This window comes from Plecotus auritus (assembly GCF_963455305.1).
Source record: "Plecotus auritus genome assembly, chromosome: 5".
NCBI lineage: Eukaryota > Metazoa > Chordata > Mammalia > Chiroptera > Vespertilionidae > Plecotus > Plecotus auritus.
In genome coordinates this window covers 145,960,016-145,971,596 of record NC_137776.1, presented here as the reverse complement: position 1 = coordinate 145,971,596, position 11,581 = coordinate 145,960,016, and the positions used below count along the sequence as shown (strand labels likewise).

Genomic DNA, 11,581 nt, shown 5'->3' with positions numbered 1-11,581 from the left:
GATAGAGCGTCGGCCTGCGGACTGAAGGGTCCCAGGTTCGATTCCAGTCAAGGGCATGTACCTTGGTTGCGGGCACATACCCAGTGGGGAGTGTGCAGGAGGCAGCTGATCGATGTTTCTCTCTCTCATCAATGTTTCTAACTCTCTATCCCTCGCCCTTCTTCTCTGTAAAAAAATCAATAAAATATATTTAAAAAAAAAAAAAAAAGGAGCAACATCCGTAATTTCTGGGGATAGTGACAACTGCTGGTTTTTAACCCTCACCATGGGCCTCAGAAATGGTCAAAATATGACCACTACTCCTCCCCCCTCTATACCTTTCTTAGTTCTCTACACTAATTACTGTCAATAAAATCATATACTAGAACTGAGGCAGTACTATGGGGTAATGAAAAACAAGTTTTTATATAGCTTGATAGCAGAGTCTAGGGCAGGGGTGGGCAAACTTTTTGACTCGAGGGCCACAATGGGTTCTTAAACTGGACCGGAGGGCCGGAACAAAAGCATGGATGGAGTGTTTGTGTGAACTAATATAAATTCAAAGTAAAGGAGCGGAGGGGAGAGCAAGAGAACCGGATAGAACAGCTGGATCCGGCCCGCGGGCCGTAGTTTGCCTACGGCTGGTCTAGGGAGATGGCGGAGAGCAGTAAAGAGACAAATATTTTCAAAATTGAGTGTTACTTTGTAGAAACTATAATCATAAAAATATCTTAACTCTTTTAATAACCTAAGATATCTTTTCTAATAATCTAAGATGATTCATAGAATCAACCAGAAATTGCCTTTTTTTTGTTTTTAAAAACATGTACATTGGCAGAAGCAAAAATTACTCAGAAACATTTACATTCAGTCAAGCCCGTTTTTTCCAGATTCCCTGAGATAACATAGATACAATACACAGCACAATGTTGCAGCAGACAGTAAATTATATTCACAAGAATCATTTACAGTAATGTCAATTTTCTAATTCAACAAATATAACCTACAAAATAAATTATACCCTCATGATTGGTTGTTGCTATAAATTTATTCAAACTGGGAAGACTGGCATATTTAAAGCTCTGAAAGCGATTTTGGCACAGGTTAAATCGTATCATTTTGTAAGTCCCTGAGCTCTTTTAACAGGCTGGTTGTGGCATTGGGCCTCTTCCGGGCCACCTGGGTCACCTCTCCCCACAATGCTTTGCAACTTGCGTTGGCCTCAGGTTAACTCTAAGTCAAGGTTTAATGCCATAACCTTTCTAACTGGCTGTGCTCTGCAGAGACCATGTACATTCTCTGACACGAAGATTTAGAGTCCCGCTCTAAACCCCTACAGTTTCTGATGTTAATTAATAGAGCAGAAGTGTTAGATGGGATACATCTCATGTAGCCGCCTTATTATTTCTAAAATTGCCTACAGTAAATGTCAGTGTTTTAACATCTCCAGGGCTTTATGCCTCAGATGCTCATCCAAACACTGGATGGCAAAGAGGTCAATGTCCATGTCAAACTTATTGGCAAACAAGTGGTGCTTGTGCAGTATCCAGTTCAAGTCACCTGCTCCAAAAACACACACGGAGCGCACGTGCACCCCGTTGCAGGGTGGATAGGGTGCACCCTTGTAAACGTCACCTTCAAAGTACTGCCATTTGACAAACCTAGCAATTGCTTGCATATCGGACATGTCGTACTTATTACTTAAGGGCACTGAGCCAGGGACTTCAGGGATCCTCTGAATAGTGGCCCAGAGATACTCGTCCGGGCTGTATGTGTCTTTTGCCCACTCCATAAACTTCTGGATTTTTTCATTCTCTAGTACGTACTCTACATACTTTCTGCTGACCACAAAATAGGCACTGCCCGAAAACAGGGGTGTTTCAAGAGGAGGTTGCATTTTGTCAGTCCCTGTATTTGTCAGCTTCCCATCCACGACTACATAGTGCTTTTTCCACCTTTCTTTTTTATGGGATGGCATTCTCTCCGTTTCTAGGTTGTTTTCTCCCATTAGTGACTTGAGTTTCCTGACAATTTCCAGGTTGGTTTTAATAGGAAAATCCATGCCGCAAAGGTTTATCAGGTACTTCCAGCCTGCATTCATTTTGTGGAGGTCCTGCATACAGTTGAGGTCGGCCTGGACCCGACTCCACGATGCATACACCACAGTCTCCAGCTGACTGGCCACAAAGACGTTACTGAAGCAGGATGCAATGCCAGTCACCGCGGCCAGAAAGGAATCCTCTGATTTTTTGTCCACATGAATGCAATAGAAATTCTGAGGCATGTAGATGGCCCTCAGGAGCCTGTCAAACATTTCAATTTTGTGATGAACCACTATGGAATATGCTATTGGAAACTCTGCCTCTTCTCTGCTAAGAGGTTCTACAATGTATTTGCGTCTCTTGATGAAAGAAGTACAATCACTAGTCATGTTTATATAGTCATAGGTTGTCCATCGAGGGCGCCTTCTAAATTGCACTGTTAGACTCTCCAGCTTTACCTTTTCGATTTCGGCTACATCACCCTGTAAAACTTTGGTGCAATTAATATTACTATTAGGATTCTCTCCAACTAGATCCAAATGTTCAATGCTTAGAAATTCGGGCTTTTGATAAATTCTTAAAACAGAGAAAGTGACTAGGGAAAAAACGAGAAACCAGAAGTAGTATTTAGTGGGATAAGAAAAAAGTCTCCTCCTCAGCAACTTCCTTAGCATTTCCAACAACAATCGGGGACTTTCCTTTTTTAAGGGCAGTCCTCCAGGTTTCCAGCAGTAATGATTTTATCTCTGCCGTGGCCTTGTGAGTGTTCAGTTTGCATTTACCAGAAGTGCAAAGGCATCTTTAAGTGGAGAAGAGCAAGAACTAAAAAAAAAACAGAAAGGAGACCTATAAATATAGTCTTCCATGACATTTTCTCAGGCTCAAAACTGTGCTCTTTGCTATGAGGTCAGGTTTTTAAAATAAAAACAATGAGTCAAGCAAAGGAAAAGGGGTACTGTAATAGAAACCCACAGTCTCTAGTATTAATGCCACATTGTTTTTTTAAAAACAAAAAACAAAAAACAAAAAAACCCGAGTATAGGCTGTGCTAAAATATCTTACAATAAGCATTTTACCTCTAAGGTGTAAAACACAGTTGAAGACTTAGGGCAGTGGTTGGCAAACTGCGGCTCGCAAGCCACATGCGGCTCTTTGGCCCCTTGAGTGTGGCTCTTCCACAAAATACCACGGCCTGGGTGAGTCTATTTTGAAGAAGTGGCGTTAGAAGAAGTTTAAGTTTAAAAAATTTGGCTCTCAAAAGAAATTTCAATCGTTGTACTGTTGATATTTGGCTCTGTTGTCTAATGAGTTTGCCGACCACTACTAGGCTATTAAGTACTGAACTCTCCATAGCTGGTGGGTTTTTGATCCTGTACCAGTTCTAATTAGCACCCCTGACCTTGAAATCATTACTAATCTGGGTTCTTACTGACAGGTCCATTAATGCCCATGAGTTGACATCAATAGGCCCAAATATTTGAAGAAATCAGACCCATTCAGCTCTTTACCAATTTAGGATTGGGGATGCACTTAGGGTGATGTTCAAAAATGGCTGTAACTTCTAAGGAAACTTGGAAGGAAAAGCTGGTCAATGGAATTTTCAAACTGGACCAGAAAAGCTCAGCTAAAACCAGGCCACATTTGCAAATGTTTTGTGTTGACCTCACTTAGTTCAGTTCTACACCAGGCATCAAAGAAGAAAACACTCACCAATTCAAAACAGAGACACAGGTTTCCATTTCTTGCATTGATTATAACAGGTTATAAATCAATTGTATAACCTGGCAGTTCATTCTATAACTAAGTGCTACTGTTCTTTTTTAAAATATATATTTGTTATTGATTTCAGAGAGGAAGGGAGAGATAGAAACATCAATGATGAGAGGGAATCATTGATTGGCTGCCTCCTGCACACCCCCTACTGGGGATCGAGCCTGCAACCTGGGCATGTGCCCTTGGCCAGAATCGAACCTGGGACCCTTCAGTCCGCAAGCCAATGCTCTATCTACTGAGCCAAACCAGCTAGGGCTAAGTGCTACTGTTCTAACAAAGCCAAATACCATCAAGTACCTCCATATCAGAATTATAGAGATTTTAAAACTTATTTTCAACATCAGAATTAGCACTAGAACTTTTAAATACTTAATTAGGAAATAAATTGTGTATATTAACCATATAAATAAAAATAATTGACAATTATTAGTATAATGTTACAATAAGTGCATATATATATATATATATATATATATATACATATTTTTCCTTTTTACCATTTATAATTAAGGAAAGTCTGACTCATTTAGTTCTTTGATTCAGATAACATCCTCGCCCATGTAGAGTGCCTCTCATGCAGTCAGGTTTCTTAATTCTACCAGGCATCCGGCAATGGCGTTATGTCCCATGAGGTTTTTAAAAAAATCTGTGAAATCAAAAAGGAAAAGTGTGAAGGGATGTAATGCACACATAAGTGTACACTCAGTAAGCATGCTAATCCTACAAATTCACTATTTTCCCCCCTTAAAATTATGACTGGTTGATTTCTCATTTTACTATTTCCTTCTCTCTAGTCTTATTTTTCCAATGCTATGTTTGTGGCTTGCTAAAGGTTTGAAAACACCCCGCAATTTAGTTCAAGTACTTTCAATGAAAACTCTAGTAGTATGTCCCAAAGTGTGTGTCAAGGAATAATTTAATGGTCCAATATGATTGGAAAATCCAACATATCTGTCCCCACTGTGAAGATGACCAATGCTCACTGGCTCATTGAAGACAGTCCTGCAATTGAATTAGCTGATTTCCTCATCTTCTTCCAACTATCTTGTCCCCACCCTACTCCAAACCTCTACTAGAAAGCAAGCACTGGAAAATCCTGGTAAAATATCTAACCATCTCAGCCATTAAAACTTCAGATTCCTAAACAAATTATTCCTTTAAGCAAGTCCTGCTCCTTATTGGTTCAAGGCATTTGAAGAAATCTCTGTCTAATCATTAGGAGACCTCTAAGCTAACTGAACAGAGATTTAAGAGGCCTCACACAACAAAGAATACAGAGTTTAGAAAATTAACTCAGGAGAGTCACTAAACAAACAAACAGCAACAACACCAAACCCCAGGTAGAGCAGGGGTAGAGGTCTGATTTCCAGAGTTGACACATTATAAAATGTCTACTTTCAACAACAAAAATTACAAGGCACATAAAGAAACATGAGCCCTAGCTGGTTTGGCTCAGTGGATAGAGTGTTGGCCTGCAGACTGAAGGGTCCCAGGTTCGATTCAGTCAAGGGCACATGCCCGGGGTTGTGAGCTCAATCTCCAGTAGGGGGAGTGCAGGAGGCAGTCAATCAATGATTCTCTCTCATCATTGATGTTTCTATCTTTCCCTCTCCCTTCCTCTCTGAAATCAATAAAAATATATTTTTTTTTAAAGAGAAAGAAACATAAACTCTGGCCACGTAAGAAAAAAGCAGTAATGAAACCTGTCCCTGAGGAAGCCCAGAGGTTGGACAGATGAAAGACTTTAAGTTGGTTATTGTAAATGTGTTCAGGGAATTTAAAAAAAACAAACAAAACTAAAAGAAAGTATGAGAATAATATTTAACCAAATTGAGAATTTCAATAAAAATATAGAAATTATAAAAAAAGAACCAATAGAAGTCTGGAATTGTAAGTGCGATAACTGGCCCTGGCTGGTGTGGCTCAGTTGGTTAAGTGTCATCCCGTGCACCAAAAGGTCACCGGCTCGATTCCCAGTCAGGGCACATGCCCAGATTGAGGGCTCAATCCCTGGTCAGGGTGTGTGCAGGAGGCAACAGATTGATGTTTCTCTCTCACATTGATTTCATAAAAGGACATAGATCCCTTGAAGAATATGGGGTGAGAATAGTCGATGAGGCCAATGACTGAAGAATAAGAACCACTCTAAATACAAAAGCTCATGAATTCTGAAAGAGTAAGAAAAATACACACACCAAGTCTTCCTCACCAACAGTCTATTTCAGGACTTGGCAACTATCTTAGTGAGTGTCCTGGAGAAAATCCTTCACTAGAACACCTATGCCTCTCCTGAAAGAGAAGACCTCCTTGTGAATCCTGCCATGAGTATTTTTTTAAGTAGAAAAACACAACCTAAGAAGAAATGGCGGAAGAAAATAATTTTTTTAAATATATTTTATTGATTTTTTACAGAAAGGAAGGGAGAAGGAGAGAGAGAGGGATAGAGAGTTAGAAACATCGATGAGAGAGAAACATCGATCAGCTGCCTCCTGCACACTCCCCACTGGGTATGTGCCCGCAACCAAGGTACATGCCCTTGACTGGAATTGAACCTGGGACCCTTGAGTCCGCAGGCCGATGCTCTATCCACTGGGCCAAACCGGTTAGTGCCGGAAGAAAAGAATTTCACCAAACAAAGAGAAGGGAAACCAGTACCTAAAGGCAATGGTTCTTAATTCGTGGCTTTTTGAAATTAAAACCAAGCAGCACAAGAATAAGTTCTATAAATACTGAAAGTAAACTCTGCTTTTTTATAATGCTAGTAACAAGGAAAGTTAATCCAGGAAGGGGACGAGAAGGAAAGTATCAAATGCACCTGAGGTAACTACGGTCACTAGAAGTGTTCTAATATAAAGTGGCCAGCTCCAATCAGTCAGCATTAGGGTGTAGTTGAGTACTCACTGGAGTGGGAGGACAGACAAAATGACTTCGGAAAAGTGAGAGAAGAGGCAGGTAAAATCTGAGAAACAGATGGATGAAAGGCAACTGATTAAACAGACCCGAGAATCCCAGGCTTAACAGTAAGGCAAGAAAGAACCAGCTCTGTTTATGCTACAGGATCTTCAAAAGGTTCAGGGAAATGTTGGCGCAGATACCAGTGGGGATCGGGAGTGTTGTGTGTATGGTGTGTTTTTTTTTCGTGTGTGTGTGTGTGTGTGTGTGTGTGTGTGTGTGTGTGTGTGTTTTAAGAGTATTGACTGGCAGCTGTTTACAAAACAACTGGGTGTCTGCTGCAAAACCTGACAGAAACCCAACATGTAGCTTCTGCAGAGGTTCTCCAGGCTGGGGCACAGCAGGCATAATGGAAAGCAGCGTTCCCAATCAGGAAACAGTGGAACTAAGCGAACCCAAGGACAAAGACAATGACTGTTGAAATCTCATTCCCTATTTCCAGCTATCAGCCCCTAGAACTTAGGCAGTCAAGCCAATACAGAAATCTATTTACTAGGGAATCCAACAAGGTCGAGACTTAAATATGTTGCTTACATTAGGAATTCCTCAAAAATGTTCAAAGGAAACAGACCATGCATAGGAAAAAGAAAACTAATAATATTCTCAGATAGATGAGAAAAGACCCGGGCTGGTGTGGCTCAATTAGGTTTCCAGAGGGGGTGGGGAAGAAATAAACCACATAAATAGGATTTGAAGCAGAAAAGGTCTTCATGTTTCCTAAAAATCAACCACAGAAGCCAGATAATGGAGCAATACCATCAAAGTGCTGAAGGCAATTGAATGCCAGATAAAAATTCCTAGAACCATATAACTACTAAATAAATTAAGGATAAGATAAAAACATTTTAAGACAGGCATGGTCTCAAAATATTTCACTTTATGCACCCTTTCTCAGGAAGATCCTGGAGGATGAGCTCCATCAAAACTAAAGTATAAATCAAGAAAGGGGAAAAATATTAGAATCAGAAAGGGCATCTACCATAAGAAGAAGAAAAGAAAATCCCAGGATGATAGTAAAGGCCATGTAGCACGCCATCAGACAACCACAGCAGGCTGGAGCAGATCAGAAGGCCCTGGGAGCAGTTTCTCCAAGAAGATGAAACTGATGGAGGCAGACATTGAGCATTGATTTAAACAGCTGGCAGAGTGTGGGGTGAATTTGTAATAATTACATTGGAAACAAAGCAAATGAAGGGGGTTGGGAGATAACTATTGACTCTAAAGAAATCTACGGTCTTTTCCTGATCTAAAATTTCATGGTTTGTAATGGCTAAGGTGTTACTTTCTATATTAGTAAATTCTAGTTATGATTATAAGAGAAAGTAAGATTTATTTTATGTATTATATGCATACAACAAGCACATTATACTCCGTGGCTTAGCTCTAAAGAACATCAGTCTTTTTGTTGTTGTTGTTGTTGTTGTTGTTGTTAACCCTCACCCAAGAATATTTTTCCATTGTGGTTTTATTGTGTTGTTTTTTTTTAGAGAGAGTGGGAGGGAGGCGGAGAGACAGAGAGAAAGAAACACTGATGTGAGAGAAACACATTGATTAGTTGCCTCCCAAACGTGCCCCAACCAGGAGCAGGGATAGAGCCTGCAACCTAGGTACATGCCCTTGACCAGAAACAAACCCAGGACCCTTCAATCTGCAGGCCAATGCTCTATCCAAGCCAAACTGGCTAGCATGAGCATCAGTCTTTATAATGTAAATACTGTCTTTCCCATCAAGATTCATAAACCATATTAGGGGCACAGAGCAATGGGAAAGATGGGTGTGGAAAGAAAAGGGTTGTATACTTTGCATCACATAACTGGGCATGGGGATGTTTGAATTGCTGCTCCAAGCAAAAGGCCTCTTTCTAATTTTATTTCACCACCTCCCGTCTTCAACAGCTCAAAATAGTGAGGATCAGACAGAAAAAACGAAGTGGAGGAAAACAGTACAAGTCACTACAGGATTGTTTTCACAGAGATAAACATATGAGCTATGTGTAAGAGATGTTCAAAAACCACTGATTATCAAATCTAGATTTCAGCTTGGAATAGGTAAGAAACATTAGAAGACCTTACAATGTAAAAAAAAAAAAAAAAAAAAAAGAAAGCTAGAGAGGTTTTCAAAATTAAAATCTACTATATGACTAGTACATGTCTCTATATTTTAAAATGAACCAATTCTAAAAGATGGTATCACAATCACACACTTATTAGTTTAAGTTAATTTAGAGAAATATCACTGTACAGTGAAGAAAATGAAAGAAATGTTTAAACAAATGAGCTACATGTGGCTCAGGCTATATTTTTCATAATTCCTTTTTTAATAATAAAAGAAGGCAAAGTAGGAAGAGGGAAGCAGAAAGGAATATATATTTTGTTATATGTTAGTATGACATAACATATTCAGAACCTGAAGTGAGGAATTTAACATATTTATAGGACTACATACACACATGTGCATAGCTCTAAGATCAATCAGGATTTTCCTGTTCAGCCTCTCATTACGCCTGAGCTCCTAGTCAAGAAGCAAGATAGGAAGGGCTCTGCATGGGTTACCTTTAACCTTTATGAAAGTTAAAGCTAGCAGATACACTGTCAACTGTAAGGAAAGGGGTGGAATTCAAAATAATAAACTCTTCTCAACAATTCCCATCAAAGTTATTCCGGTTTAAGTCCAAACAAAGGTATTAGAAGAATTTTCTCCACCTATTGCCTAATTACCATTTTTTAAAAAGTAGTAGAAGTATTCTTTTTTTTAAAAAGTATATAGGCATGCACACACGCGTATACACATACATCTATGTGTCTGCACGGGTATGCATAGACAAAGTTGGATGGATACATCAGGTCCACGACCCATTGCCCTGATGCAGCAGGAAGCGTGGTCTAAGTTAGGTCAGTTGGCCTTTAGTCCCACTGAAAACTCTTCCAGGGCTCAATTTCACTGACTCTCCAAGGACTATTGTTCTGTGGCCCAGAGGCTGCTGTGACTGGAGCAAAATACCCACTACTGTGCTTGATGCCAAAGCCACACAAATACTGCAGAGGATCCTGACTCAAGTAAGGGTGCCTGAATGCCACCCAAAACAGGTCAAGGGAAAGAGCAGGAAGCAGCTAAGACACCAAAACAATCCCTTGCCATTCAGGGTGGTGTTCTTTCCACCATCTGGGCCTCCGAGACCTCACCTTGTCTGGGGGTACTTGGTCTCTGTTCCCATCCACTGGGTTGTCATGCCAGGAGGATAGTGTGTGCTGCCCTTTGTGACTCCCTGTGGTGAACTGCCTGGCATTTCTGAGGTCTCCCATTGAAACAAAACTGAAACCCCATGCCGGCCCCTCCAGACTGACCAGGAAAAGCCTTTGGGTTCCTCATAACTTAGCACCATGGTTAAAAATACCAGGCTTCACAGTTTAGGCCATTATCTCCCCAAATTCATTCCAGAGTCTTCTTGGGCTCCAGCCAAGGACATATTGGCAATAGGGGGTCTTCTGTAACCAGCACAAAAAGGGGGCTTTCTACATGAGATAAGGTATTACAGCCAAAGCTAGATGGTGTGATGAAGGGAGAGGATGGCCCAAACCATGTCTCCCTTCTTCAGACCCTCACATCCCACAGCCAGGCCCAGAATGTGGCACAGATAATTGTTGAATGAACAGTGTCTCTTTCCATGTTCCTCTGCTAAAAATTAAACATTTATCCTCTCTCCCTTTGAATGTCAGAGAAGAGTTGTTGCTGGTTCTCTACACTTGCAGCAAGGAGTAGCCTATTTAGAGAGTGTGATCTGTTTCAAGATGAAATGATAAGTGATTTTTTTTAAAAAGCCCAAGCCCCTCAAACACAAATAATATAATCAAGGAAATCACATCAAAATTTTGAAAGCTAGAAGGGTGAATGGTCACTGGCTTGGCGACCTCATAAAGCCAAATCCTAAAGCAGGGAAAGCTTTACAATTTACAGCACAAAAGTACAAACCCAAATTATAGTCCCACCCCCTCCTCCCCAACAACAATCACCGCCCTCCTCCAAAGGCTCTGAAGTTGGCAGCACAACTCCTCTGGAAGCAGTGGTAAAGTGGAGTTAAGAACTAATGACTGGTCAAAAATTCTATTTAATCGGCAGTTAAAACTCCCAGGTCCCTCCCCATTAAATACCCTTCCTGGTCCCAGCAGAAGACTGGAAAAATGTAAAACAGAGGACCTCCGACCTGGAGGGCACGAGGCACGGCTAAGAGCAGGGGTACAGACCTGAAAACCGGGGCAGTCAGTCAAACTTACTTGTTCCAGAATATCGGCAGGCAGGCCTATCCTCTCCAGGCGTATGCCTCAGAAAATAGAGAACTGCCAGACATCCAAGAATAACTCATGACCCAAAAGAGATGGAAACAAACAGAAAATACACACACATAAAACTAGGGAGGGTATCAGTTAACTATTTCTATGCAGTCAACCACAATCCTTAGTGACTTAACTTATTTCTCAGTACATATGAAGTCCAACTGCAACCCCGCTACCCAGGCATGTGCCCTGACCAGGAATCAAACAGGCAACCTTTTGGTGCATGGGATGATGTTCAGCTGACTGAACCACACCGGCCAGGGCTATTTCTCACTACTTTTAGAGTTGGTTGGGCAGTACTTCTGGTTTCACTTGGGCTCACCTAGGCAGCTGCATGCAGATGGAGGGCTGTCTAGATTGGAGGGTTCAATATGGCTCGCCTACACCTGGCACTGGATGTCAGCTAGGATGCCCCTCATCCTCCAGTAGACTAGACCAGCACCTTTACAAGTCAGCCTCTGGGCAGCATTCCAAGAAAACAAACAGCAGCTCCAAAGCCTAGTA

General features: G+C 41.0%; 1 protein-coding gene across 4 annotated transcripts in view; it reads right to left on the bottom strand.

Moving 5' to 3' along the window:
• Positions 1-614: 614 nt before the first annotated feature.
• Positions 615-11,581, bottom strand: part of GCNT1 (glucosaminyl (N-acetyl) transferase 1) — a 36,451-nt gene continuing 25,484 nt past the window's right edge. For 2 of the 4 annotated variants that reach the window (XM_080667841.1, XM_080667843.1), the window contains exons 3-4: positions 4,292-4,440; positions 798-2,843 (exon numbers count right to left, since the gene is read on the bottom strand). In XM_080667841.1, coding sequence (XP_080523967.1) covers positions 1,409-2,695 — 1,287 coding nt within the window. In that variant the 5' untranslated portion in view covers positions 2,696-2,843; positions 4,292-4,440 and the 3' untranslated portion in view covers positions 798-1,408. Of the gene's footprint in view, positions 2,844-4,291; positions 4,441-11,581 lie in introns of all 4 variants that reach the window. The other 2 variants (XM_080667842.1, XM_080667840.1) reach the window with 2 other exon arrangements.